The 26229-nt window shown below is 43.8% G+C and overlaps 7 protein-coding genes across 9 annotated transcripts; 3 read left to right on the forward strand and 4 right to left on the reverse strand.

The window, feature by feature from the left end:
• Nucleotides 1-656: 656 nt before the first annotated feature.
• Top1 (topoisomerase 1) lies at nucleotides 657-8251 on the reverse strand. Of its 2 annotated transcripts, none has more exons than XM_064699380.1 (8): nucleotides 7938-8251; nucleotides 6317-6546; nucleotides 5133-6243; nucleotides 4979-5064; nucleotides 3001-4130; nucleotides 2686-2936; nucleotides 2416-2609; nucleotides 657-2329 (listed from the first exon to the last, which is right to left on the reverse strand). In XM_064699380.1, exons 1-8 carry the CDS (start codon nucleotides 7962-7964, stop codon nucleotides 2227-2229), a joined length of 3132 nt encoding a protein of 1043 aa, XP_064555450.1. In that variant the 5' UTR covers nucleotides 7965-8251; the 3' UTR covers nucleotides 657-2226. The 2 variants fall into 2 exon arrangements, with proteins under 2 accessions (XP_064555450.1, XP_064555451.1); XM_064699381.1 differs by lacking the exon at nucleotides 7938-8251 and adding an exon at nucleotides 6623-6762.
• Nucleotides 8252-8407: 156 nt separating this feature from the next.
• Nucleotides 8408-10900, forward strand: LOC135440294 (cyclin-L1). Its single transcript, XM_064699383.1, has 3 exons — nucleotides 8408-9068; nucleotides 9247-10122; nucleotides 10193-10900. The coding sequence occupies exons 1-3, from the start codon at nucleotides 8470-8472 to the stop codon at nucleotides 10461-10463; spliced, it is 1746 nt and encodes a 581-aa protein (XP_064555453.1). The 5' UTR covers nucleotides 8408-8469; the 3' UTR covers nucleotides 10464-10900.
• Nucleotides 10892-12369, reverse strand: LOC135440298 (DNA damage-regulated autophagy modulator protein 1). Its single transcript, XM_064699387.1, has 4 exons — nucleotides 12207-12369; nucleotides 12008-12129; nucleotides 11501-11888; nucleotides 10892-11444 (listed from the first exon to the last, which is right to left on the reverse strand). The coding sequence occupies exons 1-4, from the start codon at nucleotides 12269-12271 to the stop codon at nucleotides 11279-11281; spliced, it is 741 nt and encodes a 246-aa protein (XP_064555457.1). The 5' UTR covers nucleotides 12272-12369; the 3' UTR covers nucleotides 10892-11278.
• A 94-nt stretch (nucleotides 12370-12463) lies between these two features.
• Nucleotides 12464-13910, forward strand: Rtca (RNA 3'-terminal phosphate cyclase). 2 transcript variants are annotated; one of them, XM_064699384.1, is made up of 2 exons: nucleotides 12464-12557; nucleotides 12619-13910. In XM_064699384.1, the coding sequence occupies exon 2, from the start codon at nucleotides 12629-12631 to the stop codon at nucleotides 13706-13708; it is 1080 nt and encodes a 359-aa protein (XP_064555454.1). In that variant the 5' UTR covers nucleotides 12464-12557; nucleotides 12619-12628; the 3' UTR covers nucleotides 13709-13910. The 2 variants fall into 2 exon arrangements, with proteins under 2 accessions (XP_064555454.1, XP_064555455.1); XM_064699385.1 differs by having other exon boundaries at nucleotides 12533-12553.
• LOC135440297 (tRNA (guanine-N(7)-)-methyltransferase) lies at nucleotides 13811-15196 on the reverse strand. The gene is made up of 4 exons (XM_064699386.1): nucleotides 14982-15196; nucleotides 14516-14927; nucleotides 14352-14453; nucleotides 13811-13987 (listed from the first exon to the last, which is right to left on the reverse strand). The coding sequence occupies exons 1-4, from the start codon at nucleotides 15104-15106 to the stop codon at nucleotides 13883-13885; spliced, it is 744 nt and encodes a 247-aa protein (XP_064555456.1). The 5' UTR covers nucleotides 15107-15196; the 3' UTR covers nucleotides 13811-13882.
• A 96-nt stretch (nucleotides 15197-15292) lies between these two features.
• On the forward strand, nucleotides 15293-18168 carry Nf-YC (nuclear factor Y-box C). The gene is made up of 3 exons (XM_064699382.1): nucleotides 15293-15501; nucleotides 15588-16884; nucleotides 16950-18168. The coding sequence occupies exons 1-3, from the start codon at nucleotides 15458-15460 to the stop codon at nucleotides 17535-17537; spliced, it is 1929 nt and encodes a 642-aa protein (XP_064555452.1). The 5' UTR covers nucleotides 15293-15457; the 3' UTR covers nucleotides 17538-18168.
• Nucleotides 18169-18611: 443 nt separating this feature from the next.
• iav (transient receptor potential cation channel subfamily V iav) lies at nucleotides 18612-24930 on the reverse strand. The gene is made up of 9 exons (XM_064699326.1): nucleotides 24763-24930; nucleotides 23778-24695; nucleotides 23086-23516; nucleotides 22866-23017; nucleotides 22591-22807; nucleotides 21547-21897; nucleotides 20655-21470; nucleotides 20386-20606; nucleotides 18612-18780 (listed from the first exon to the last, which is right to left on the reverse strand). The coding sequence occupies exons 1-9, from the start codon at nucleotides 24899-24901 to the stop codon at nucleotides 18612-18614; spliced, it is 3414 nt and encodes a 1137-aa protein (XP_064555396.1). The 5' UTR covers nucleotides 24902-24930.
• Nucleotides 24931-26229: the final 1299 nt, after the last annotated feature.

The raw sequence follows: 26229 nt of genomic DNA on the forward strand, positions 1-26229 counted from the left end.
CACACACACACACGCGCGCGACAGGACAAGTCCAATTTTAGCTACTTTTAAAAGCTTCAGATTCGTTAAAATTCGACAAAATTAATGTTTATATATTAAACGATTACACGTGCACACACATCCATGCACATACCTACACATGTATACATATGTGTACGTACATTGATTGATTTCATTGCATTTTGTTTTCTTTGTTATTGTATATTAATTCATTTATTAATTTCTTCCATTGCAGCGAATGCAAATCGTGTGCGCAGTGCATGCATATAATAATAAGAATAATTAATTGCCCCACGCACACACATTTGCATATCAATACTTACATGCAAATGCATGTATTTCTATAACCCCCCCCCCCCCCCTCTCACCAGACGAACATGCGTGCTGCACGCTTAAAAACGCCTTTTCATCAATCTACGCTTGGCCACAATTCGCATAATTAAAATACAAATACAACTACATACATACATTGCGGTGCCAAGACTTTTATCATTATCATCAAGGCTCTACATTTATGTAGATTTAATTTTCGCATTGGTTTTTTACAATCTATAGTCATTGATCAAACGGTTTTTAGCTCACTTAATTGCACGTACTATATTCGTATAAATCCTATTTATAAAGGGGTTTTCGCTTTAAACTTATTTGCATGATGCTTTTTGTTTTGTTTTTTTTTGTTTCTTTGTATTTTGTTTTAATTCATCATATAATGCTTTCTTGTTACATGCTCTTTGTTGCGTTGTTCTCGTTTTCTTTTAGCTTTTGATTTTGATCGTTTCCTTTTTCCTTTTCAACGTTTCTTGTCTTTAAATAGAACATAATTTGAAACCTGGCTATGCGTGAAAGTGCTTCCGGTCATTTTATATGTGATAAATAAAATTTTCAAAAAAAAAAATTCAACATTTTCTGTTACAATTTCTGTACAAAAGCAAAGTGGAACAAAATTTTGGATAATTCTCTTAAACAAAGTGAAAACACGCGGCCTTGTTAACTTAAAGATCAAAAAAAAAAAAAACAAAGCGTTTTTAAATATATATATATATATATATGTATGTATGTATATAGGGTATACATTCAATTTATGGATGTAGGGCATGATGTTGTGCACAATTACAACGTTTATATAAACTTGATTTTTTCTCTCTCTCTCTCTCTCTCTCTTCGTTCGTAATTTTTGTGTTCCTCTTTATCTGTTTTCGCTTCGCTGCTCTAATCGAATAAATTATGCTATGCTAAAAGTGGGCTACAAGGTTTCTCTTCACTTAGCACTTAATATGTATGTTTTTATAAATTTTATTATAAACTGTAGGTATAAACTTTTTGCTAAACGAAGATCAACTATAAGTATAAACATAAAATGTATTCTTTTCATACAGTAAATTTTACAAAAAAAAAAAAATAATAATAATAAAAATTATGATATAGTAATAAAAATAATAATAATTTTAATAATAACCTATCAAAATAATTGATTTTATAAGATATAGGTATATAACATACAAAAATTATGTTCTCCGGCGGCGCTTACACACGCACTTACACAAAAACACGAACACACACACACACTTATCATACATAAGCCTATGTACGGGCGTGTGTGTGCGTGGTTTATGTGTGTTTTCTTTATTTATTTACTTTTTTTTTTTGTGTGTATGTGTGTTGTGTTGTGTTGTGTTGAGTTGAGTTGAGTACAGTTCGCAAGCGCCCGCCACTACATTGCTGCTAAGTTAAACTTCAGCGTAGTGCGCAACACTTCAATTATTAAAAATATATAATATATAATACATATATGTATATATATATAATTACATATTGTGTGCAACCAAAACAAAAGCTACCAATAATTCACATCAAATATATATATATATATATATATATCGTTCTCTTTCATTCGCTCTGTGTTCCTCCTGATTGTTTGTGTGTATGTGTATATGCATAATAGTTTTGCATAAACCGTTAAAGAGGTTTGTCGATCCGAAGAAGATGTTACATGATGCATTATTGCGACGACGGGGTGGCGCCTTTTGGCTGCACTGATTGGTCGCCGTGTGTATGTGTGTGTCTGTGTATCTGGTTGAGTTTATTTGTGTTGGTACTGATGTCGTTGTGTGTTTGTGTGTGTGTGTGTGTTTGCTTGAGTTGGTCTTCGCTACCTTAACTGCTGCCTCCTCCTGTGTGTGTGTGTGTGTGTGTGTATATTTTCTTGGTTGTGTTAAAAACAATTGTTTAAAAACGATAATTCTCATCGGCCATGTGAATGGCCCAGAGAAATTTGGTTCTATGCGTTTTATTGAAGATCTTCTCAATCGGCACGCCGTACTTTTTACACCTGCACAACGAAGAGAGAGAGAGAGAGAGAGAGAGAGACATTAGCTTTTACTTGTATGAAAAAAAACAGTGATATATTAAGTTTACCAGGCAACCGTGATGCGTGGATCGAGATAATTTAGTTTGGATGTGCCCAGGGCAATGGTCTTATTCTCGTCTCTATCAGTCTCTTGTAGTTCTAATTTTTTCAGTTGATCCTTTAAACGTTCCAGTATTTTGCCCTTCTTATCAGCAATAACCCTTTCCTTCACAGAACCACGCTTGGCCGCCTTCTTAAGATCCTGTTTTAGATGATTTGAATTCAGATATTAAGAATCGACCCAAGTCGAAAGCTTCTTATCCGCCATATTCACTTACATGATATTCGGCCTCGCAGTCATCGATGGCATCGCGCTTGGCGCGTATCTTCTCCTTTAGATTCTCCATTGATTTCTGATGGCCCTTGGGCACCGAACGCTGATGGTTACAGAGAATGGCGACTGCACGATTGGCGCGATTATAGGCCAGCAGCTTCTCGGCGACCGATGCGTTGCTATCGGTAAGCAGATCCAATTGGTTTTGCAGCGTTTTCGATGCGTTATATGTGCGAAATACTTTAGCCGTGAGTCCTGCAAATTGGATGAGAATATAATGGGAGATGGAACAGAAGCTAATGTAGTGTTAGTGGCATACCATCCATCAACTCTTTGAGATGCTCATTTAGCACTTGGGTATTGAGGCGATCGAAGAGATCATCGCCATCCTTTTTGTTTTCCATAAATAGTTCCAGATTTTTGAAGACACGCTTCTCCACCTCGACCTCGTTGTAATAACGTATGGAATCCTTACCAGGGAAATCAAATACGACAACATTCTCTTTGCCATTGAGCTCCTTGTGCAGTTGCACATGCTCAACACGCAACGAACAGCAGCCGACGGTGTCAGCTTGATCCTCGTCCTTTTCATTGCCCGCTCTCAGTGCGAGCTTATCAATAAAGTAGAGAGCGACGGCACGCTGCCGCACACGCATCTCCTTGGATTTCCATTCGTCGCGGTATGTGGCGCGTATTTTGTCAATAAACTTATCTAGCCTGCGGGCTGTCTCGTATTTAATATGATCCTTTTCGCCCTTTAGCTTGGACGATGGATTCAGCATAATGTATTTCACCTGACCCTGTACATTTTCAGTCCAGGAAGCCAGCCAAGTGACGGTATTGTCGTGACGCACCTCCTTCCAGTGTTCACCAGGTGGTGGCTGTGGCACCTTTGATTGCTTACCACAATTAATGGACACATCGGCGGCCGCAATGCGACGCTTGATCATGCCCATTTTTGGATGCTCGCCGCGGCCGCGAAACAGGCCCGGCGGCTCTAACCGGAAGTTACCAATCTTCTCTTTGTGACCATCAATCATACAGAAACCGTACTCCTTGATTAACGCTTCGTTTTCATTCTTCTTGGCGAGCTTCTCCTCTTTGGTGGCTGCTTTGCGTTTTTCAGATTCAGCCAGGAAGAATTGATGCATTTCTTGGAAATTGCATTTGCGAAAATCTTTAATAATTTCCTTCTCCTTGGGTGTCATAGACTTGCGGAAATCCTTAAAGAAATTATTATTGAATACGTCCTTGGTGCAATAATCGTGATTTAACATCTTTGCATAGAATGTGGCCGCCTCCTCGGTCTCCTCGCTGAGATCCAGCGGCTTGCCATCATAATAGAAGCGTACATTGCGGGGCACGCGCTCATAGGGTGGCGCAAAAACGGGTCCTTTATGCTCAAGCGTTGTCCATTTGACGCCATCTTCGCGCTTCTCCTCTTCCCACCTTAAAAGAGCACAAGCACGTTTTGATTTAGTCTTCTTGTTGCAATTGTCGCTGTTGCTGTTGTTGTTGCTGCTGTTGATATTCTTTTTTACACTGGCAGCAACTGTTGCTCCTCGTTGCTGCTTGAATGTAACGTAAAGTTCACGTTTTGCAATGAGCAGCAGCGACAGCGACAGCACAGTTGCCATTTGCTGTGCCAACAACTGTGCTCACATAACGCAATCAAAAGTGAAAAAAGCAACGAGTATCAACATAACCTCAAAACTTGTTTTTTTTTTTTTTATTCCGTTTGCACAGCTGTTGCACGCGTGCCGTGGTGAATGGTCAAAAAGTTTACACACTCATCGCAGCCGTCTTGTCACTGCCAAATGTGACTTTCAAAATATATAGGTCAGTGACATTCAAACTGAGCACATACGCACACACACACACACGCACACGTCCACTAATCAGATATAAATGAAAACGCACACAAACACCCACGCACACACACTTGCATGTTAATAAAACCATTTTTTTGCATACATTTTGCTTAATAACACGATGCGTTAGCACTTTCTGTTCGTAGCAGTTCGTATTCTTTTCGAATGTAGTTAAAAACCGAAAATCAACATTCAATTTTTTAAACAATTTTGAAGGGTTTTACTTAAGTATACTAAAGAAATAGTGTTCCATTATATTGTACAACTTTTGATATAAAGTGAGGTGTTGTTAAAATTGCAATGCAATAAAAATAAAAAATTCCAATAAATTTGTACAAAAAAAAAGCATTGCCATTAAAAAATATTCAATGTTGGTTTTCGGTTTTAAATTAAAATTAAAATTTTTTAAGTTAACTAGTTATTTACCATCTCCACACCTCCTCCTCTTCATCCTTTTTGTCCTTGCGCGAACGCTTGGTAGGGGAAACAGGCTCCGCTTTGATCTCATTCTCCTGCAAGAGGCAACGTTTTAAAAATTTATTAAAAACCCTACTTCATGCATTGCTTGCTTTTTGTTTACCTTTTTAACCTTTTTCTTTTTGGGTTTGGCGCTGCCGTATTCGTCATCGAGCTCCTCCTTTGGGCGTTTCTTTTTGTTCTTCTTGTCCTTTGCTTCTTTTTTGATCTTTTTACGCGCAAGCAACGGAATGTCGTCATCGTCATCTTCAGCGCCGTCCATTTCATCGGAGCGTTCTTTTTTTCGCTTACGCATCGCCAACGGCGTATCCTCGTCATCATCGTTTTCATTTTCATTATCATTATCATTATCGTCGTCGTCATCATCATCGTTTAAGGCGCTATCATCCTCCGTATAGTTTGCCTCCTGTTTGGCCACAAACGATGGCTCATCGGCTCTAAACTGCGACATGGAGTAGTCACAGGAGCTGGCCTGCGACAAGTCAAAGTTATCCTCTTCCTTTTTAACATCCACAATGTGCTCCTCATAGCCATTTTTATAGCCATTGCATTCAGATTGCTGTTGGAGCTGCTGGAGATGTTGTTGTTGCAATTGGAGCTGCTGCTGTTGCTGGAGCTGCTGTTGTTGCTGTAGCTGCTGCTGTTCCTGTAGCTGCTGCTGTTGCTGCAGCTGCTGCTGTTGCTGGAGCTGCTGCTGTTGCTGGAGTTGCTGCTGTTGCTGGAGATGCTGCTGTTGCTGGAGATGCTGCAGCTGTTGCAACTGAAGTATGGGATCATCATGGTCATTCGTGTGTGGTTGTGAGACGGGCTCTGGCTTAACGAACACACCATCGTAGGAGGGATCTTTCGTGGATGAGCCATGTCTAGAACTTGAACTGGAATGTTTGCTTTTCGATGATGATGAAGACGATGATCCCTTGTGGCGTGAGCTCGACGACGACGAAGACTTGTGCTTATCTCGACTGGAAGAACTGCTGCTACTGCTGCGATCTTTGTCGCGACGCTCTCTGTCCTTAGACGATGAGCTGCTGCTGCCGCCGCTCTTATGATGATGATGGCTTGACGAAGACTTGTGCTTGCCGTCCTTATCGCGATGACTGGACGACGATGACGATGAGCTGCGATGTGAGTTACTGCTGTCGCGCTCCTTATCCCGATGCTTGTCCTTGCCACTCGATGAGCTGCTACTACTACTTTTATGCTTATCCTTATCGCTGCAAAAAGTGTTTAATTGTATGCATTAGCCCAGGGGCATACAAAGAGTATAATGTGATTTGGAACACCTACCGACTGCTGCTACTGCTGCTTTTATGTTCCCTTGATGAGCTAGAGCTCTTGTGCTCGCTGCGTTCCTTATCACGATGCTTATCCTTGCTGGATGATTTATGTTTACTGCTGCTGTTGCCTCCACTGTTGCTGCTGCTGCTATGATGATGATGATGATGGTGATGGTGTCCATTTGTGGTTACACCATTCGATTGCACTTCGCAGCTGCCGCCATTTTGCACGTGTACATTCTGCAACGCAAATCATAAGCGAACAACAAATAACAATAAAGATGGAAAAATGTGGGATTCAATTTGAAATACAGACTACTTGTATAGAATCCATCGCAGCTATTTACGAACAATTTCGCAGTCGTCAATACTTTGTTATATATGCATATATATGTAGTACACGTATGGAAATATTTAGAACTCTACAATTCTTCGACTTATATTTATGTATGTAATTTTTGTGTGATTGTATGTATGTGTGAATGTAATACTTGCTATAACTGAAAACGAAATGAAGCATTGACTACCTGTGCGATGGAAAGCATTGTGTGCATGTGCATGTGCATGTGTCTGTTTGTGTGTGACACATTTAAGTAGCAACTCTGCAAGTCAATTGTCAATGATTTACAAAACTCACAGCTCTTTATGTAGCTATGTGTATGTGTGTTAATATGTAAGTGGATGTAGACACACCACACCACACCACCACGTGGTGAAAAATCAACCCTAACAAATTCAAATGTATTATGTTTCCGTGCAAGAGAAAATATTTAAGTCAAGAAGAACACATGGCGGCGACAGTTAACAGGATACAAGGGGAAGGGAGAAGGGCACCCCTTGCAGCACTGTTGATTTTTCTGACGTTTGTGTTCATACTTACTGCCCACTGTGACTTTTAACGTGAGCGGTGTAACAGCAGCAGATCAAGGCTCTTTTTTTTTGTGTGTGCATATGTATGAGTGTGTACAAACGTACGTACACATGTGATTACTTTGGCACCCTGCGCAGTGTGACCAAATTTTTACAAACGTCAAAAATACGCAAAATACTATAACACAATTCACAAAATGTATTCGTTCGAATTTATTTTCAAAACCAAAGCGGCATCTACTTTAAATTAAATATTTTTCCTTCACTAATGTACTTTTCTAAAGTTGAACAGTATATATATATACATATCGCAATGTGACAAAGTCTATATTTATGCACAAAAAAGCCATCGTAGTCATGAAACAATTGTAAAAATAAAATATATAGCACACTTCAGAAAATTATTGATGCCCGCAAAATACCACACTAGTATTTAGAGCAGCGAAAATCGGTCACACTGTGCCAAATACACATTGTCGCTGTGTCGTTGCCGTCTCTCGACGATTTCCTACCGCCTGCCTTTGCCTGCTACTACTTGCATGCATTGTCGCCATTTTCGTAAATTACCAAAAGGCCTTTTACTCTTTATTGCAATGCGACTACGCATGATTTAGGCGCAGGTCGGACGACACTTGCATTGGTTGCAAGTACTTATGCATTTTTTACATGTGAAAATTATCAACACATTCGCACCGTTCGTTAATGCACTTGCTGAACAGATGAAAATTACATAAAAATAAATACGTCTCGAAATTACTTACATTTTCAGCAGCCACATCCCCACTCATTTTGCACAATTTCTCAGTTGGCAGTGCGGCGCTCACGGCTTTTTCCCAACTTCACTTTTTTTAAATAATTTTCTACACCTCTATATGTTGTAGTTAATATATATTAGTTTTTAAAAGCCGTTGCACACGACTGCAAGTGCTACTTGTGCCTTTGCATTTAGTGCGCGATGGTACAAAATGATATTTTTTTTTCCCAAGTCCCCAATATTACACTTAGAACAGTCTCTTTCTTTTACAGCGCGCAGCGGCCACGCGAACACGTTCGTACCGAATCTACTTCGAACTGTATGCTGTTTGGAGATGTGCACATTGCACGCCAATGGTTTTCGATAGTTTTCGGACACCAGCATCGATAAGTCGAGTACTAGCTTTATTTTAGTATTTTTTAATGGTAATTTTTGCAAACGTTTTGGGTGCACACTGTTGGCAATTCACAAATTAATACACATAACATACGTATTAAGAGTTTTTTTTTTAATCAGATAAAAAATAAGCTGCAAATCAAATGGCCAGTCGTGGTGCAACTAGTCTTATCACCGCCACGACTGGCATTATTCATACCACTGTAACGTCAACGGTAACGGCATTGCAAACAATCACCAATGTGCTCAACGTTAGCTCCGTGCACTCAAACAACGTGAACATCTCAAACAACACGCACATAGGACTCGGAGCTGCCGGAGGTGGAGGCGTCAGTGGAAACGATGGTCACGGGCCGGATGGCGATACAGCCAAACCAATGTATCCGCGTCTATTCAACAAAATTGTGCTAACGTTAGAAAACAGTCTCATACCTGAGGAGAAAATTGATGTGACGCCGTCCAGTCAGGACGGACTCGATCATGAAACGGAAAAGGATCTGCGCATACTTGGCTGTGAGCTAATACAAACGGCGGGCATACTGCTGCGATTGCCCCAAGTGGCCATGGCAACTGGCCAAGTGCTTTTCCAGCGCTTCTTTTACTCGAAGAGCTTCGTGCGCCACAATATGGAAACGGTCGCCATGAGCTGTGTGTGCCTCGCCTCCAAAATTGAGGAGGCACCACGTCGCATACGCGACGTCATCAACGTCTTCCATCATATCAAGCAAGTGCGCGCACAAAAGTAAGCAAATCAATTAAAACAGTAAGAGCTGCCTACGGCGGACAACTTCTTTAGATGGGCAATTTTTTGTAAACCTAAATTATTTTCTTACTTCTGCAAAGAGCTTTCACTGTAGAAGAAACTGTCATTCCACATATACAACATATACATATATTTGCATGTTTGTTTTTTTTCGCAGGGAAATAGCGCCCATGGTGCTGGATCAGTACTATACGAATATGAAGACTCAGGTTATCAAAGCGGAGCGTCGTGTGCTCAAGGAACTTGGCTTCTGTGTGCATGTGAAGCATCCGCATAAGCTGATTGTCATGTATCTGCAGGTGCTGCAGTATGAGAAGCACGAGAAACTGATGCAAATGTCTTGGAACTTTATGAACGATTCGCTGCGCACGGATGTCTTCATGCGCTATACGCCGGAGGCGATTGCCTGTGCGTGCATTTATTTGAGCGCACGAAAGCTCAATATACCGCTGCCGCATAATCCGCCGTGGTTTGGTATATTTCGGGTTCCAATGGCCAATATCACGGATATTTGTTATCGCGTGATGGAGCTTTATACGCGCGCCAAGCCGGTTGTGGAGAAGCTCGAAGCAGCCGTCGAGGAGCTGAAGAAGCGTTATATCGATGCACGCAACAAGACCAAGGAGGCAAATACGCCGCCTGCTGTCATCACGGTGGATCGCAATAATGGCTCTCACAATGCCTGGGGTGGATTTATACAGCGTGCCATGCCGCTGCCCACAGAGAAGTCGCCGAAGAAGGACTCCCGTTCACATTCACGCTCCCGGACACGCACGCAATCACGTTCGCCACGCTCACGTACGCGCAGTCATTCGCCAAGTCGCGAGCGATCGAAAAAATCGCATCGTGATCGGGATCGTGATCGAGATAGGGACCGTGACCGCGACCGAGAACGTGATCGGGAACGTGATCGTGACAGGAGTCGCTCGTCCAGATCTCGGTCGCGGTCAGCGCCCAAACACAAAAAGAAATCGCGTCACTATTCGCGCTCGCCCACGCGCTCCAGTTCGCCGCACAGCAAGCATCGGAAGAGGTAAGTGCCGCGCATCCGGAGGGATGGCTGCAGCAACTTGTGCATATTAACCTATTACCCCATTCCACAGGAAATCGTCGAGAGAGCGCTCCGATTACTATGTGAAAAAGGAACGCTCCAACAATACGGGCAACAACAACATTAGCGATAGCGACAAGTACCGCAACTCCAGTTCCAATGCGGGCAAATCGCACAATCGCTACTCACATCGTGGCAGTGGTGGGGGTGGTGGTGGCGGAGGAGGAGGAGGAGGCGGCGGCGGTGGTGGTGCTGGTGGTCATAACAGCCGAGGTGGGCACAAGCATCGCGAGAGCGATCGTACTAGAGATCGCAAACGTTGATGCAAAAACTCTATACTAATTGTACCGGAAAATGCTTTTTGATTTTTTTCTCCATTTTTTTTTTGTATTTATTTTGATTGCAACTCACATTTGCGCTTTTAGTTGTAAATTCAAACTATAATTTTGAACGTCATTGTAAAAATAAAGTAAAATTGATAAACAATAAGTAAATGTGCACAATATATTGCGTGTTTAAACAGAGGCAGGTTCTGTCTGATATAACTGCAGTCGAACTATACTGAAGTGCCTACGAAATATTAATTTATCACTGTATTAGAAATCCAAATGGATTTTCAGCTATTCAAATGGGGGACAAAAGCATTGAATGACTTAGTAGTTCACCCGTACAAATAGATCACAGTAATGCGTATTACAAAAAAGAGACATGTTTACAAAAAAAAATTAATTTAAAAATCAATTCGAATTCCTTTTGGTTGCCAAGTGCTGTTTGAATTTCAATTTCAACTCTAGTGCAGATTTATTAAAACTTTTTTACTTTTAGCTGGACAGTCAAAACGCATGCAATGAATATATATATATGAATATATAATGGGTGACATGTGTATTGTGCAATACAATCGACCGGCATGTATGCTTCCATTATGAGCAATTTTGACTCATATTTAATTAACCCTACACTACATATTGGTACTTAGGCAATAGATTATAGATTTTGGCGGCCACAGCAGCAGCAGCAGCAGCAGCACGCATATCCTGGGTAGAGCATGCTGTTAGATTAACGGCGCAGCTCTGACTGGGACCCGCTCTTAGTTCTTCAAATAAGAGACTATATCGACATAGGAGTTCAATCACATCTACACTTCCATAGTGAACGAGAGCAGCGAGATTTGTGGATGCTGCAGCGACACATCCCGGAACTCGGGCGTAAAGCTTAGTATGAAAAAGCTAAATATGGTCGCTATAATCCATTCGGAAATTGTGCTTATCACATGATAATACCAGCCGCCATCCGAGGGATACCTGCAAAGGGAATGAAGTGTTATTGTCCTGCCCAAGCCATGATTTCAACGGCTTACCACTTCCGTGGGTCTTGTCCGTCAAACAGTATATGCGACATGACACCAGTCACTGCCAGCATTATAAACAGAATAGTGCAACAGACGGACATACCCAGGCGTATGTGCGCAGTCTTTTTCGTGCCAGCCATGGGATATATCGAGTATGTGATTAACGCCTGCATCCAAAAGTATAAAGTGCCGCAGCCGAAGCAGCAGAACGCTCCAATAAAGTGGACAATGCGCACATTGGTTTCCTGAAAGTTGCCTACAAAGCTAATGCCCAGGCAGGACAACATGCCGAACCAAAAGGCTATACTATTGTGGCGGAGCACAGTGGTGCCCAGATCCGGATTATGTTCGTGTAGTTGCAATACATGACGATAACGCACATAAATTGTGAGTCCCACTGGAAATGAAAACAAGATCAGTACAACAACAGACTGTGTGAGGCACTCAGCACATGACTCATGCTTCCCCGACTCGAGATACGAGTTGTGTTTGGGAATGCAGCGATAGCGAACTCACAAAGAACACTGCCAATGTTAATTAGTTGACCGAAAATACAGCTCTCCGGTGAGTAAGTGGCTGCATCGCTAATGTACGGCACTGTGGGCACCACATGACCCTCCAGGACAGCCACAATATAACTGTGAATTGGCAAAAAGGGTATAGAACAATAACAAACGGTACTTTTTTGGAAATTGAGAGGAAAATAACCACTTACGTGCCCAGAAATGTCACTTGAAAGATGAGAAAGACAGCAACCGGCAATAGATAAACATACGACATTATGCCAGCAGCTATGCAGCGAGAGAAACAAATACGGATATTTTATTGCTGCGCAAAACAGATTTCGTGCGTTGGGGGTTTTTTTTTCATGTGAATGCAACGGCAACTGCAGCACTGCCAACTTGACTCATAAAAAGACTGGCCAATGGTAGCACACGAATCCAATCGGCAAATTGGTGCTGCCCATCACTAATTGTAAGCAAAGTGGCATTTGAAATTGAAATCTTGATAAATATAACTAACATATATAGAAAAAAACATTTGAGAATTTTGCTGAAATCGGTAGGTACTCGTGTTCGTGTGTTAGTGTTAGTACAAATTGTTTTAATTTATGTGTACCCTTGCAGGCAACTGGGCATGAGTTGTTTTGTGGAAATCGACGGCTCCTACTTGGAAGGTGGCGGACAGGCTCTGCGCAATGCTTTAACTCTGAGCGTAATACTAAATCGTCCGGTGCGTGTGGTAAAGATACGTGCCAATCGTCCAAAGCCGGGACTATCCCATCAGCACTTGCATGGCGTTAATTTGCTGCGCGACATTTCGAATGCCGAGGTCAACGGAAATACGTTGCACTCCACAGAACTGACGTTTACGCCGCGCACGATCGCCGGCACCATGTACAAGGTGGACACACGGACCGCCGCCAGCATAACACTTATATATCAGATGGTCATGCCGGTGCTGCTTTTTAGTGGCACATCGTCACGCATTGATGTCACTGGTGGCACAAACGTATCGTTTGCCCCGCAAGTGGAATATATGCAGCAAGTGCTGCAGCCTAATCTGAAGCGTTTTGGCGTTAGTTTTGATCTCAAGGTGCTGCATCATGGTTTCTATCCACGCGGCAATGGCCGTTGTATGCTTGACCTGGAGCCGCTGCGCTCACTGAATGCCGTGCAATTAAATGACTTCGGGCAGTTCCGATCAGTCAAAGGTGCCGCCTACTATGCCGGCCGGTTGCCAAAGTGCATTGCCTTTGATATGCAGCATTCGGCGGAGCGTGAAATACATCGCCTGTGGCCGGATCACGAGTGCAATATACAGGTGTTCAAGCACCCACCGGACAGGGCGCGCGATAACGGTGCCGGCATCATACTGACCGCGCTAACCAACACCGGCTGCGTAGTGGGTGCGGCCACTGTGGGCGAAAAGAACATCGATGGGCATTTGATTGGCTCGAATGCCTCATGTGAACTGGCCGGCTACATTAAGAACGAAATCTGTGTGGACACCCACATGCAGGATCAGCTAATCATCTATATGGCCCTGGCCAGCGGTTGCTCGCGCATCCGTGCCGGCGCACTGACCAAGCACACACGAACAGCCATTTATGTGGCTGAGCAAATGGCTGGCGTTAAGTTCATCATTGAGTACGGCAATTTTGGGCAAACGCTTATCAGCTGTGAGGGCATTGGACAACGGAATGCATATATGTAAGGGCGGACGGTATACTCACACACACACACTGACACACACACACTCACACTCCCACGCACACACAAATAGCGAGAGTGTACAATAATAAACGTCAAGTCTGTAACACACTTAAATTATTTATGTTAAAAAATATATATAAATATATATTTGTCAAATAAATATGTATAACTGCGCCTAGATGCGGCGGAATATAGCCAAGAAATGATCACCCTTATTGCGCACCACCTTGGCGCCCTCCTCACTGCTCTGGTATAGCTTGGGTGTAATAGGATCGGCATTCTGCAAAGATATAGATATACAGTTTAGATTTAGATCTATATGGATAGATAGTGAGTATAGTATTTTAAGTGAATTTTATATTTCAAGGGGAAGAAATCGCAAATGCACTGATTTGATTTCATGCATGTTTCTTATTGGAATGTTAATTTTTGTAAGTCGATTCGTTTCCGGTTCCCAATCAGATTCTATGTTCGGTTGCCAAAAGTTTAATACTCTTCATTCTTTACGTCTACAAATATTAACTTTTACTTGTTTCAAATATATATGTATACTACTTTGAACCTCAATTTTCACTCAATGGAGCTAAAATATATCGCATAGATCTTCGTAAATGTGGTTGAAGCGGTCTTATCTATATACTTACAGCTTCCTCGTCCCTGAGTCGTTCATACAATGGATGCTGTGTCATGTGTGAGACGATCCACTTGTGAAGATCCTCCACATCCGTCATCGTATAAACCAGCCCCTGCGGCAGAAGACGGATATTATTAAATTATTGTGAATTAACGTTTCCGATTAAGTTCTTACCCCGCTCCGCAGAACGTATGCGTATTCGGAGAGCAGTGCCTGGTTGATGATGCGCCACTTATGTTTGGCGCGCTTGAAATGCGGATCGGGATACAAAAAGAACATCTTCTCGAGTTGGCCCTTTTGGAAATAGTTTGGCAAATATTTCATCGCATTAGTGCGTATGCAGGCAATGTTCTGGTATGCGGTTGTTTCGGCATTTTTCATCCTTAGCGCCGCAATGCGATCGATTACATAGTCGGACACTTTGACTCGTATCTCCATGCCAATGGCCAACTTATCGGGATACATTTCACCCAGGGTGACTAGAAAGCCGCCGTAACCGCAGCCTATGTCAGCAAATTCGACTTGCTGCTCGTCGCCAATGTTAGGGTACAGTGAGCGCCAGTTCACATCCTCTGGGCGGGCGGGACTGTATTATAGTTAAACTTAGTAAAGCTAGTTTTATGAAGGCTCAAAAACTTACTAATCAAAACTGTGATCCGCTATGGGATTTGAGTGCGCCCGTTGGCGATAGAAGCGCTTCTGTGGTAGCCCAGTTACCGACGATGTTGCGGGCAGCGTCTCGCCATCCTGGCTGTTGGTCACCATTTAGATAATTAATTCTAAGCCTAATTAAATTTGTATCAACAATTGGTTTAACATGCAAAAGTGCATGCGGCACATGAGTTATTATCGATGCTATCAATAGTATCGATAGCTTGTAATCTGTTTTTGACAAACAAGTTGGCAGTCCCAAAATGCGAGCTGCCATTGTGACCTTATCGATTGTTTTGCAGCACTAGTTGCCATCCCTAGCGCATTGTGTATGCATTACGCATTTGCGAAATTCACCAGCAATACGTTTTAAGCCAATTTAAACCCAATTGCTGTAGCGGCGCCTGTGCTGAAACCCTTACCAATTGCAGCTGGCAAACCCGCCACACCTCAGCTAACGTGGCCATGTACGCCACCAATAATGGCAGCACAAATAAGGCGCCAAATAGGTAAGTCTCTCTCGCAGAGCTCGAATCGGTGTACAGTGTGTACAATTTTCTGTGTGTTTTGTGTTTGTGTTGTTTTATTTTTTTAGCAATGCCACATCGATGTTTGACAATACCATTACTGTAACGCCGATCAAAATGGAGCTAAGTGACGCTCTGGCCAAGTCAGGTTCCACAGCCACAACGCCGGCCCTGCGGCGTCCAAACGCCGTCATTGTCACGTCACAGCAGCTGACAGTACCCATGCAAACGGGCTTGTCCGTAACGAACAGCGGCGGCGGGAATGCGGCATATACGACGGGCATGAGCGTGACATCCACCACAGTGACAACGACGGCGCCAAAGGAGAAACCGACGAAAGCGGCGCGCGTTCAAGTGGTACGCAAGCCGCCGCCAACGATTGAAAACTTTTGGCCGAACATATTGAGCGAGGTGAATGGCATTGGTCAGGTGGATGCCAAGCATCAGGTGCTGCCGCTGGCGCGCATCAAGAAGATCATGAAACTGGACGAGAATGCCAAAATGATAGCGGGCGAAGCGCCGTTGCTGTTTGCCAAGGCCTGTGAGTATTTCATCCAAGAGCTAACAATGCGCGCCTGGGTGCACACCGAGGAGAGTCGTCGCCGTACACTGCAGCGGTCGGATATTGCGCAGGCGATTGCCAATTATGATCAATTTGATTTCCTAATCGATATAGTGCCGCGTGAGGAGATCAAACCCTCAACTACGCAGAAAACCAAAGAGCCAACCAGCTCGAATGTATCGGCGGCGGCTGCTTCCGCCGCAACTGCAACTGCTGTTACCAGCAATAATAATCCCAACGCTAGCTTTACAACCGGCAATGTTGTGAGTGGCGCCAATGTACCTGTGGCTACTGCTGCTGCCGCGTCTGGCCTCAAGCTGGACGCCACTGCGGCCGAAGTGCTCGGCTTCAGCACAGTCAATCCAGATCTGTTTGCGGCGGCAGCCGCCAGCAGCAATCAGCAGCTGCAGCAGCTGACAACGCAACAGCATCAGCCACAGCAAGTGCAGATCATACAGCAGGGCGCCGGTACACAGCAGCTGCAATACTTCATAGCGCTGCCTGGGCAGCAGCCCACGCAATTGGTGCAGCAGCTCCATCAACAGCAGCAACAACAACAGCAGCAGAACAGTCTCGGCCTAAATATTGTTGCACAGCAGCCGACGCAGCAGCTAATACTCACCGCCGGACCCAATGGTCAGTTGACAGCGACGCCGGCGCCCACAACAGCTGCTCAGCAGCAAACGGCGCTGCTCCAGAACCTGGCCCAACACCAACAACAGCAGCAGCAACAACAGCAGCATCAGCAAATACAACTGCTGCAGCAGGTGGTGACGCCAACGGGCGAGTTGACCAATGTGCCGGTGAGTGGGTTATGAGTTTGCAATTTTATGCTCGTTGCTAAATGTTTTATTTATAAAATCAACAGATTGCCATCAGTGCCAATCAGCTGCACTTGCTGCGTCTGCAGATGCAACAACAGCAACAGCAGCAGCAACAACAGCAGGTTGCTGCTGTGCAGGCAGCAGCGGCGGCGGCAGCGCAGCACAATCAACAGCAGCAGGTGATAATACCAACACAATTGCTAACAGCACAGCAGATACTGCAGCTGGGTGGCACGCCCACAAATGCAACAACTGTGACACAGCAGCAGCTGCAGCAGCATCAACAGCATCAACAGCAGCAACAGCATCAACAGCAGCAACAGCAGCAACAGCAGCAGCAGCAACAACAACAACAACAACAACAACAACAACAACAGCAGCAGCAGCAGCAACAACAACAACAGCAGCAACACCATCAACAGCAACAGCAGCATATACACATAAGCAGCAACAATCCAAACAACAGCTGTAACAACAACAATAACAACAGCAGCAGCAACAATAATAACAACAATGCAGCGTCTATATTCATAAATGCGACGGCGTCGAACGCCCAAGTAGCGACGCAAGCGCAAACACAGGGCATAACAACATTAACCACAGATCGTACGCTGAACAGCGGTTTTCGGTAAAACCCAATATAAAGCGAACATTAGCTTAAGTGAAAAGCAAAAGCCCAAAACAAAATACACCCAACATTGGACAGCACACGACACCAGCAACCACCTAATTGTTAAGGATAAGTTAAAATTTAAGCTAAGTTTAACATGTTTAGCATTGAATTCAAGTCCAAACATTTTGGGCCAATTAGCAATCATATCGAAGCATCAGGAGGCAATTGGTAATAGCATTTGGCGTTGGCATATTGATTGCGCCCGTGTCCTGCCATTCAGTTTCGTACTAATGTATACATGTGTATATTAGATGCAGCGGAGAGAGTTTAATTAGCTAGCTCCTAAGTACCAATTAATTTAGCAATTGTATAAATAGAAGATACATTTTTATTATGTAATGTATTTAGTGTTCAGCAGCAAGGTGAAACCCAATCCAGCCCAAGCAGGCGGCCTAGCAGGGAATCTCTTTATATAATTCGAATGTGTCCTGCCTAATGTACATATCATAACGAATTGAACTATATTGGTTTGCCCAACGACTCGCACACGAAAGCATCTAGCTACAATTTCAAGTTGCCAACTAAATTCTTAAGTTTCACACCCTTTCTATAGCTGTCTGTGTGTGTGTGTGTGTGTGTGTATGTATGTATATACCTAAAAAAAAAAAACAGTTCTAAACATTTAAATGGCATCGGCTCAATTAGCATTTCCTGGCTTTGCACCTGAGCTGCAGGTTTCACATTCTATTTTAACAATACGTAACAAGAGAAAATCCCCCCAAAAGAAAACATTTTATAAATATATATCTATATATTATATATATATATATATTGTACTTGTATAGTTAAATATTAGTATTTTGCAACATAACTCAATTCAATGTGGGTTATCTAGGCGTTAGCCAACCAAGCTCATCTCCCTGTCTTTAAACAAAAAGTACAGCTCTCTGATTTTCTCGATTAGAGGAATATTCGTCTTCTTTCTGTTTGTAATTAAGTTAAGCAATTCAAAGAAATACAAAAAAAAAAAACAAAAAAACAAAAAACAAAACAAACAAAAAATCAAAAAAATGTATAATCAAATGAATATTGCTCATTTCTTGTTGGCCAAAATCTTGTTAATGTCCTGCAGCTCGCGCGTGCTCCACGGCTCCAGCGGATCGGGCGGCGATTGCGGTTTCCGCCCATGTGCCGAACGTCTGCGCGACGCCTGCTGGCTGCGTTTGCTTTCCAGTTCCGCGTCGCTCTCCTCCGGCGAGACTCTGCAAAGTGTGGGCCACGAAATACCCAGGTATAACATGGTATATCAAATATTTACAAAGCTTTAGCTATGATCAACAAATTATATTCATTACAAGAAGAATGTTGCCAGCTTTAGATGCCAAAGTCATTGAATTGAAATGTGTGTATGTAATTATGTATGTATGTATGTGTGTGTGTGTGTGTGTGTGTGTGTATGTGTGTGCGTGTGTGTATGTATGTATGTGCGTATATATGTATGTATATATGCATGTAAATTGTCTTGTACACCAAATTTAAATAAGATAACGTATTTATTATAGCTGCCCTCCTCCTCGATTCTCAAAAATGTAAGTAAGGCTTGCAGACTTCACCTATGAATTAGTCGCAGGCGGCATCAACGCTGGAAGCTGAGGAGCAGGAGTAGCATGTCGGAGGAGGAGCACCAAGGGGGCGGATCAGGAGGCGTATGTTTGTAGGTATGTAGGTATGTAGGTATGTAGGTATGTAGGTATGTAGGTATGTAGGTATGTAGGTATGTAGGTATGTAGGTATGTAGGTATGTAGGTATGTAGGTATGTAGGTATGTAGGTATGTATGTATGTATGTATGTATGTATGTATGTATGTATGTATGTATGTATGTATGTATGTATGTATGTATGTATGTATGTATGTATGTATGTATGTATGTATGTATGTATGTATGTATGTATGTATGTATGTATGTATGTATGTATGTATGTATGTATGTATGTATGTATGTATGTATGTATGTAGGTATGTATGTATGTATGTATGTAGGTATGTATGTAGGTATGTAGGTAGGTATGCATGTATGTAGGTATGTATAAATGTGTGCGTATGTATGTGGGTATGTATATATGGATGTATGTGTGCGTATGTATGTGGGTATGTATATATGAATGTATGTGTGTATATATGTGTATGAATGGATATATATATATGTGTGTGTATGTATGTATTTTCACATGAATTTTGACCAAGAATAATGTTGCCAGGCCTTGCCCGTGGTACAATTAAAATAATTCTCTCAAATATCTTTGAAAATGAGTTTGTGGCCGATCGGATGTTAAACAAAAAACTAGCATACAAACGTTTTTTCGATTTTCCACACATACGGGTGGAATTCCCCGAAACCCCGGGCTGTCAGTCAATAAGTCAGTCAGTCAGTCAGTTAGTCAGGACAAACAGTTATATACATATACATATAAAGATAACTAAATTTCATTTTTTAAATTGAAATATTTAAAAGTATTTTTAAATAGAAAAACAGACAACCTATTCTTGTTAGCATAGGAATTTTAGTCTCAAGCCTGGAGCCGTAGTTCTAGAGAAACCCAATGTGTAATATATAGCCTACAACTTGAATCTTTTAATAAGTAATCAAATTGTTTTTCCCATGAAAAGTTTTCCATAGGAAAACAAAAAACCCCATTTCTCAGTGTTGGTAAGGTGTTTAAAATTTCGATTTTAACGGGAACTTTGGCAGGATTAAAAATCAAGGAATATGCATTAATTAATTGCCTAAGATTGCTTTACTTGCATATGATCCGCCGGAATCCCCGAATCCCCCAATCTCCCGGAATCCCCGAATGCGGAACTCACTTGTTTCTGCGTCGAATCCGGGCGCTTTTGGCGCGATGCGCTGCCTCATCCTGGGCTGGCTGGCATTTGCGTAGATGGAACTGCTTCATTGTGGCATGCACCTGGTCGGCTGTTGGCAAATCATCGCTATCGGCGCCGCCATTGCCATCCTCGGTCTCAACATCCGCTTCCTGTTCAATGGTCAGCACCTCCTCGGCGACCGTCTCTTCGAAATTGAAGCCCTGGAATGGCACGATTTGAGCAGCTTGTGCCTGGGATGCATAACCTACCGTCACCGTGTCCAGATCCGGCAATTGCTGGCCCCAGACCGATGACATATGGGGCTGTTGGGCATCGTAGTTGGGCGACCGTTTGATGTCCGCCTTGGAGAGTGCGTTGTGTGTGCGCTTGGCCAGCGATAGTTTGCCCAGGATGGGGCCACCGCTGTCGCTCTCCTCCGTCTCGACCTCGGCGAGCATGTTCATGAACTCCTCCAGCTTCTTGGGGTCCACGATTTCCTTGGGATCTTGAAACAAATTGGTCAGATTGCTGGCCATGGGCACTGGCAAAGCGGGTGTCGCTGCCTTTGCCGGCTGAGCTGAGCCAGCTCCAGCTCCAGCTGCAGGTGCAGGTGCAGGTGCAGGTGCTGGCGATATAGTTGCTCCAACTGCCGACACAGACATCTTTTTGGCCAGCTGCGGCTGCGTCTTAAGCGTCTGCTCGACAAGATCGAACGCCCTGTTCGCCAGCTGCTGCAGTCCGGCAAAGTAGTGCGGATCATGCGTGTCCGGTCGTTGATCGGACATCAGGATCAGCTCACGAAACGGATCCGGCATCGCTGCAGCCACAACGGTTGCTGTTGATGTTGTTGTTGTTGTTGAGCGCAGGGGCACACCATTGCTGGCGGCCGGATTGCTGGCAAAGGTGAGCATATCCATGGCATTGGTGAAGTCGGATTCGGTGTGCAGATTGTATGGGTCCTTGAGCTTCTGTTTGGTCACCTTGACGGGGCTCGATATGGAGGCGCGTCCCCACATCAGGCGACGCATCTCCTCCCCAGTCATGCCGCGCTTCTTAAGTGCCGTCAACGTGACCCGTCCCACCCGCTGCAGCCGGAACAAAACACAACACGTGAGATTGCATTAAATGCTGGACAGGATCTGGCCGGGACCATGAGCTCACCTTCCAGTTGGAGACGGCGCCCTTGCGCTGCTTGGCACGCGTCTTGCTCTTGCTCTTGATGACCATTACGCCGCGCACCTCGAAGCCCGTATCATCGGCGGGGCCCAGCGGTATGGAGTATGCCTCCAGATAGCCCTTGGCATCTGCCTGCGGCACGGCACGCTCCAATGTCACAACAATTTTGGCCCATTGCTTCATCCACTCCTTCTCCGACTGCTCGATGACGGTCACATAGGTATTACCCATCATGGCAATTAACATGTTCAGCAGCAAAATCGGCACGAATATCATGAATATGACAAATACGGTTTTCGATAGATTCGGATACGTCGTCTGGTTCAGATCGGGATACTGTTTCGAATATTAAGATTTGCTTTTTACTCAGAAGATGATAACGAAAGATGTCAAGAAATATCTCCCATTAGTTTAATATTTAGTTCTTTTTTGAGGTTAAGTTGGGTACAGTCCCGAAGAGTTGTTGATGTTTGAGGTTAGTTTAGGCAAAGTTTCAAAAAGTAAGGTTAGATTCGGATACGTCGTCTGGTTCAGATCGGGATACTGTTTCGAATATTAAGATGTCAAGAAATATCTCCAATTAGTGTCTTTAACATTTAGTTCTTTTTTGAGTTTAGGCTGGGTACAGTCCCGAAGAGTGGTTGATGTTTGAGGTTAGTTTAGGCAAAGTTTCAAAAAGTAAGGTTAGATTCGGATACGTCGTCTGGTTCAGATCGGGATACTGTTTCGAATATTAAGATTTGCTTTTTACTCAGAAGATGATAACGAAATATGTCAAGAAATATCTCCAATTAGTGTAACATTTAGTTCATTTTTGAGTTTAGGCTGGGTACAGTCCCGTTGTTTTTAAAAAGTAAGGTTATATTTTTAGGTATTTCAGGTCAGGTTAGTCCGAGTTCTCAATAGTTTTTTTTTGTTTTTGTCTGCCACTAAGACTAAGTCAAGTTCAAAAAGTTATGTTCTTATATTCTGCTTTGAGGTTAGTTGAGTTCAAGTTTGAGGTTAGGCCCGATGCCAAGTAATACTCACATTGTAGTCGCCGAGTGTGGTCTGGAAGAGGGCCATCCAGGTGCTGGTATAGGTATTAAACATGGTCGTCTGCACCTGCGGATGACCCTTGTAGAGGAAATAAAATGCCTGCGAGAAGCCGCACAGCACAATCGAGTAAATGATGCCAAAGGTGAACATGTCGCCGGTTATCATCGAATAGATCATGGTAACAAATGGACCAGTCAGACGTATGGCACTGCAAATGGGAGGAACATAAATGGACAGCGTTGGGTTTGGCTGATGGGGATTTCTACCCGGCAAAGAACATGAGCAGAAACCAGCTGCCGGGCACAGCGAAGATCAGGATGGCCTCCTCGGTGTCCGTATCGCCAATCAGACGGAATGGTATGCACGCCAGGATGAGTAGATTGGAGAACAGAAAGATTGCCTTGGCCGGCGCATGTGACTATCAAATCAATATACACAAACAATGGAAATATTTGAACATGTTCATGTGGGGGAGGGGGGACCTACCAGCTGCTTGAGGAATGCGGATAAGCCCTGGTTCTTGATCTCGTCACCCTGCTGAAAGATCACATAGCTCAGGACGCCCGCTATGGTCGCCAGCTCGGCGCAGTAGCGCGCCACAGTTTGCGCATTGTAATCCTCGCCCTGCCCATTCCCATTCCCATTCGCATCCAGTTCGGTGAGATGTGCCGCTGACGCGGACGCATCGCCATTGTCGCCATCTGCCGGTTCGTTGCCATCGTGTGCGGGTCGCAAATAAACGGATACGGAGAGGCACAGCAAGTGCGTGGACAATATGAGCAGACGCTTCAGGAACTGATTCTGTGCAAAGGTCTTCCATTTCTCCTCGAGCAGGCGCTGTATAATGCCGCCATCCAACATGTCCAGATGCTCCGGCTTGGTGCCGTTTAAAATTATGAACAGCGCCGAGTTCCAATCTGCAATCAAATGCATAAGAAGAATTTCCAAAAATGTGTTCTGTCTTGGAGCCCAGCCGGATCGGACGACTCTATCACATAGGAATATGATCGGGTAAGACTTAAGCTCAAAATATCTTGCCTTCCTATTCCTCGGACATATGTTCAAGATTTGAACAAATACGAGAATACGATATCATATAGCTCAACCGGAGGAATCGGAGTACTAAATAATGAGGCAGCTAGAGGAGTAATCTCTAGGCCACATGGTTGGGTACTCACTGGTGCGTCCGTCGGGCAGCAGCGTGTCCAGGGCGTTGAGCGGATAGCCGGAGCAGGTGATGTTGCTGTAGCGCCAGAACTCGCGGGCGGACAGCTCCAACATTTCGCGGAAGACCTCGGCACGGCCCAGCTTGCAGGCGAGGGTGAGCGGAGTGAGACCCGTCTGGTTGACAATGCCATTCTTGGCCGGCGTCTTCGGATGCCGCAGCGCATAGCCGAACATGTCCAGCTTGTCGCAAACGACCACCATGTGGAGTATCATGTTGCCAAAGGAGTCCTGGGCATCCGGATCGGCGCCGCAGTCGACGAGCAGATTGTAGACGCTCTCGTTGGCACAGCAGGCGGCCCAGGCCAGCGGATATTCGCCCATGTAGGCGAGGCCCTCGTAATCTGTGCTCTTGGCCGGATTCGAGCGCTGCTGATCGCGTGGCAAGAAGAAGCTGCCGATCGCGCGCTGATTGATATCGGCGCCCGCTTCGATCAGATCGGCGACCAGCTCGTTGTTGCTGTACGCAATGGACAGATGGAGTGCACTGGCGCCGAGATACTCCTCGCCCTCCATCACGTCCAGCGCCAGATTGGGATAGACGCGCAGCAGGACGCGCGCCAGCTTTGTGTGTATCTTCGAGTCACAGATGATCAACACATGGAGCAGACTCTCGCCGAGTGCGCCGCGGTATTGCATCTGCCAGCAGGCCTTGTGATCCTCCCACTTGCCAAGCGGATCGTGTATGGATAGCGAAGCCTCAATCGGTATGGTCACCTCGGTATGATCGCGATATTTCCAGCGCAGGAACTCGGCCCGATTGATCATCTGGCCCTTGCCATCGTTATACATGAACACGCCGAACTGCTCCCGGATCAGCTGCTCGACGGCAATCAGTCCGCCCGTATTGATAGCATCGATCAGATCGCCACCTGAAATGGGCCACATCCATGGGCTAGCTGCGATTCTGTCAAGGATTGGCTGCGTCATTGACCTTACCGCGCTTGTAGTCGGCCAGCTTGTAGAGCAGACATCTGCACGCCGTTGCCGAGGACTGCGAGATGACCGCGTCCAGTATGGCGCCTGGCTTCATTTCGGGCGCCTTCTTGCGCAGACATTTCTTCAGCAGAAACTTCATCCTGCCAGCAAGTCCACTGGCTTTGTCGTCCGTCCACGTACCTTCTGCCAGAACACAGTGCAAGTTTGTTTGTTCGATGGCGATTCCAATCAATCTCAGTGGCTCCGTTGTCCGGGTAACCCCAAAAGCCCCCGACAGCCCCCAACTCTGAATACGACTTGTGACAGAAGTCTAATAGGGAGTAGCCGACTAGCAAATACCCTCAGCTCTCCACAGGACACAATTTCTCTTCCCTCGCTTGATTTATCTTCGGTGCTTATAGTCCGATCTTTATGATATATTCAGGGCTTATAAGTGGTATGGTCTTTATATACCAAGGCGCTTCGTGGAATGGGGGTAGGTATCCAAAAAGTGAAATATTCCTAATCTGTATATACTATGCGAGAGCCTATATACCAAGTTTGGTCTCTCTAGCTCTTCTAATCTTCGAGTTGTGCCTAAAAATCCATGCCTCAAAATCGATATTTATCGGTATTATGAAAATTGGATAGCATATCGTACTCAATTATTTACTCGTTTCCAGTTATGATTATCCATAACCGATATTTTGAAACTTAGATAACATATCGAAAAAGATGATCAACTCGTATTAAGCTATGCTTAAATCGATATTTATCGATATTATGAATATTGAATAACATATCGTACTCTATTATTAACTCGCTTGGATAACATATCGAAAAAATGATCAGCCCGTAACAAATCGATATTTATCGATATTAATAACATATCGTACACAATTATTAACTCGTTTCTAGTTATGATTATCGATATCGATATCGATATTATGAAAATTAGATAACATATCGAGCCATGCCTCAAAATCGATATTTATCGATATTATGAAACAGATTGGATATATCGAATATAGATGCTTCCTTCTGCCTGTTACATACATACGTTTGCAGCAAACGATGATACCCTTTTAACAAGTTTTCTATTGTGTGCAGGTTATAAATCAGTCAATTTAGGCCATATACCCTGGATATTTAATGGCTGGTAAATAGTAAATACGGTCGATTATGTATTGCATTTTCTGTTTTTTATTTAATTATGTATATAAATATATTTGTTTTTGTTTTTGTTGTCACTTAGGGCTAGAGTATTGATATCGGATATACTGTAAAATAAATTGTATAATGTATGTGTGTATGCCTTGTTTCATTTTATTTATTTTGTTTTGTTTTGTTTCTTAGCTTTCTTCTCTTCGCTTTCCTTTTCACTCTGCTCATCATTTCTTTGCCTGCGGCTTGCCTTCTAAACGTACTTTTAAATTATTTGCAATGTAATTTGTGAAGAACGCGTTTACAAAATCTTTATTTTATTTA

Source organism: Drosophila montana, unplaced genomic scaffold (genome assembly GCF_035044405.1).
Source record: "Drosophila montana isolate Dmon_TW-CO22-7 unplaced genomic scaffold, ASM3504440v1 contig_920_1, whole genome shotgun sequence".
In the NCBI taxonomy this organism is placed as follows: Eukaryota; Metazoa; Arthropoda; class Insecta; order Diptera; family Drosophilidae; genus Drosophila; species Drosophila montana.

Coding starts and splice junctions, on each gene's coding strand:
- LOC135440294 (XM_064699383.1), top strand. CDS start 8,470: ATGGCCAGTCGTGGTGCAACTAGTCTTATCACCGCCACGACTGGCATT. Junction 9,069..9,246: donor AAGCAAGTGCGCGCACAAAA/GTAAGCAAATCA, acceptor TTTTTTTCGCAG/GGAAATAGCGCCCATGGTGC. Junction 10,123..10,192: donor CACAGCAAGCATCGGAAGAG/GTAAGTGCCGCG, acceptor CCCATTCCACAG/GAAATCGTCGAGAGAGCGCT.
- Rtca (XM_064699384.1), top strand. CDS start 12,629: ATGAGTTGTTTTGTGGAAATCGACGGCTCCTACTTGGAAGGTGGCGGA.
- LOC135440298 (XM_064699387.1), bottom strand. CDS start 12,271: ATGTCGTATGTTTATCTATTGCCGGTTGCTGTCTTTCTCATCTTTCAA. Junction 11,889..12,007: donor TAACATTGGCAGTGTTCTTT/GTGAGTTCGCTA, acceptor TTTCATTTCCAG/TGGGACTCACAATTTATGTG. Junction 11,445..11,500: donor GGACAAGACCCACGGAAGTG/GTAAGCCGTTGA, acceptor TTCCCTTTGCAG/GTATCCCTCGGATGGCGGCT.
- iav (XM_064699326.1), bottom strand. CDS start 24,901: ATGAAGTTTCTGCTGAAGAAATGTCTGCGCAAGAAGGCGCCCGAAATG. Junction 24,696..24,762: donor GCTGGCCGACTACAAGCGCG/GTAAGGTCAATG, acceptor GGCCCATTTCAG/GTGGCGATCTGATCGATGCT. Junction 23,018..23,085: donor CCGCATTCCTCAAGCAGCTG/GTAGGTCCCCCC, acceptor TTGATTTGATAG/TCACATGCGCCGGCCAAGGC.
- LOC135440297 (XM_064699386.1), bottom strand. CDS start 15,106: ATGGTGACCAACAGCCAGGATGGCGAGACGCTGCCCGCAACATCGTCG. Junction 14,928..14,981: donor GCGGATCACAGTTTTGATTA/GTAAGTTTTTGA, acceptor ACTATAATACAG/TCCCGCCCGCCCAGAGGATG. Junction 13,988..14,351: donor GACTCAGGGACGAGGAAGCT/GTAAGTATATAG, acceptor ATATCTTTGCAG/AATGCCGATCCTATTACACC.
- Top1 (XM_064699380.1), bottom strand. CDS start 7,964: ATGAGTGGGGATGTGGCTGCTGAAAAT. Junction 6,244..6,316: donor AGCAGCAGTAGCAGCAGTCG/GTAGGTGTTCCA, acceptor CACTTTTTGCAG/CGATAAGGATAAGCATAAAA. Junction 2,330..2,415: donor CCACGCATCACGGTTGCCTG/GTAAACTTAATA, acceptor TTCGTTGTGCAG/GTGTAAAAAGTACGGCGTGC.
- Nf-YC (XM_064699382.1), top strand. CDS start 15,458: ATGTACGCCACCAATAATGGCAGCACAAATAAGGCGCCAAATAG. Junction 15,502..15,587: donor ACAAATAAGGCGCCAAATAG/GTAAGTCTCTCT, acceptor TTATTTTTTTAG/CAATGCCACATCGATGTTTG. Junction 16,885..16,949: donor GCGAGTTGACCAATGTGCCG/GTGAGTGGGTTA, acceptor TAAAATCAACAG/ATTGCCATCAGTGCCAATCA.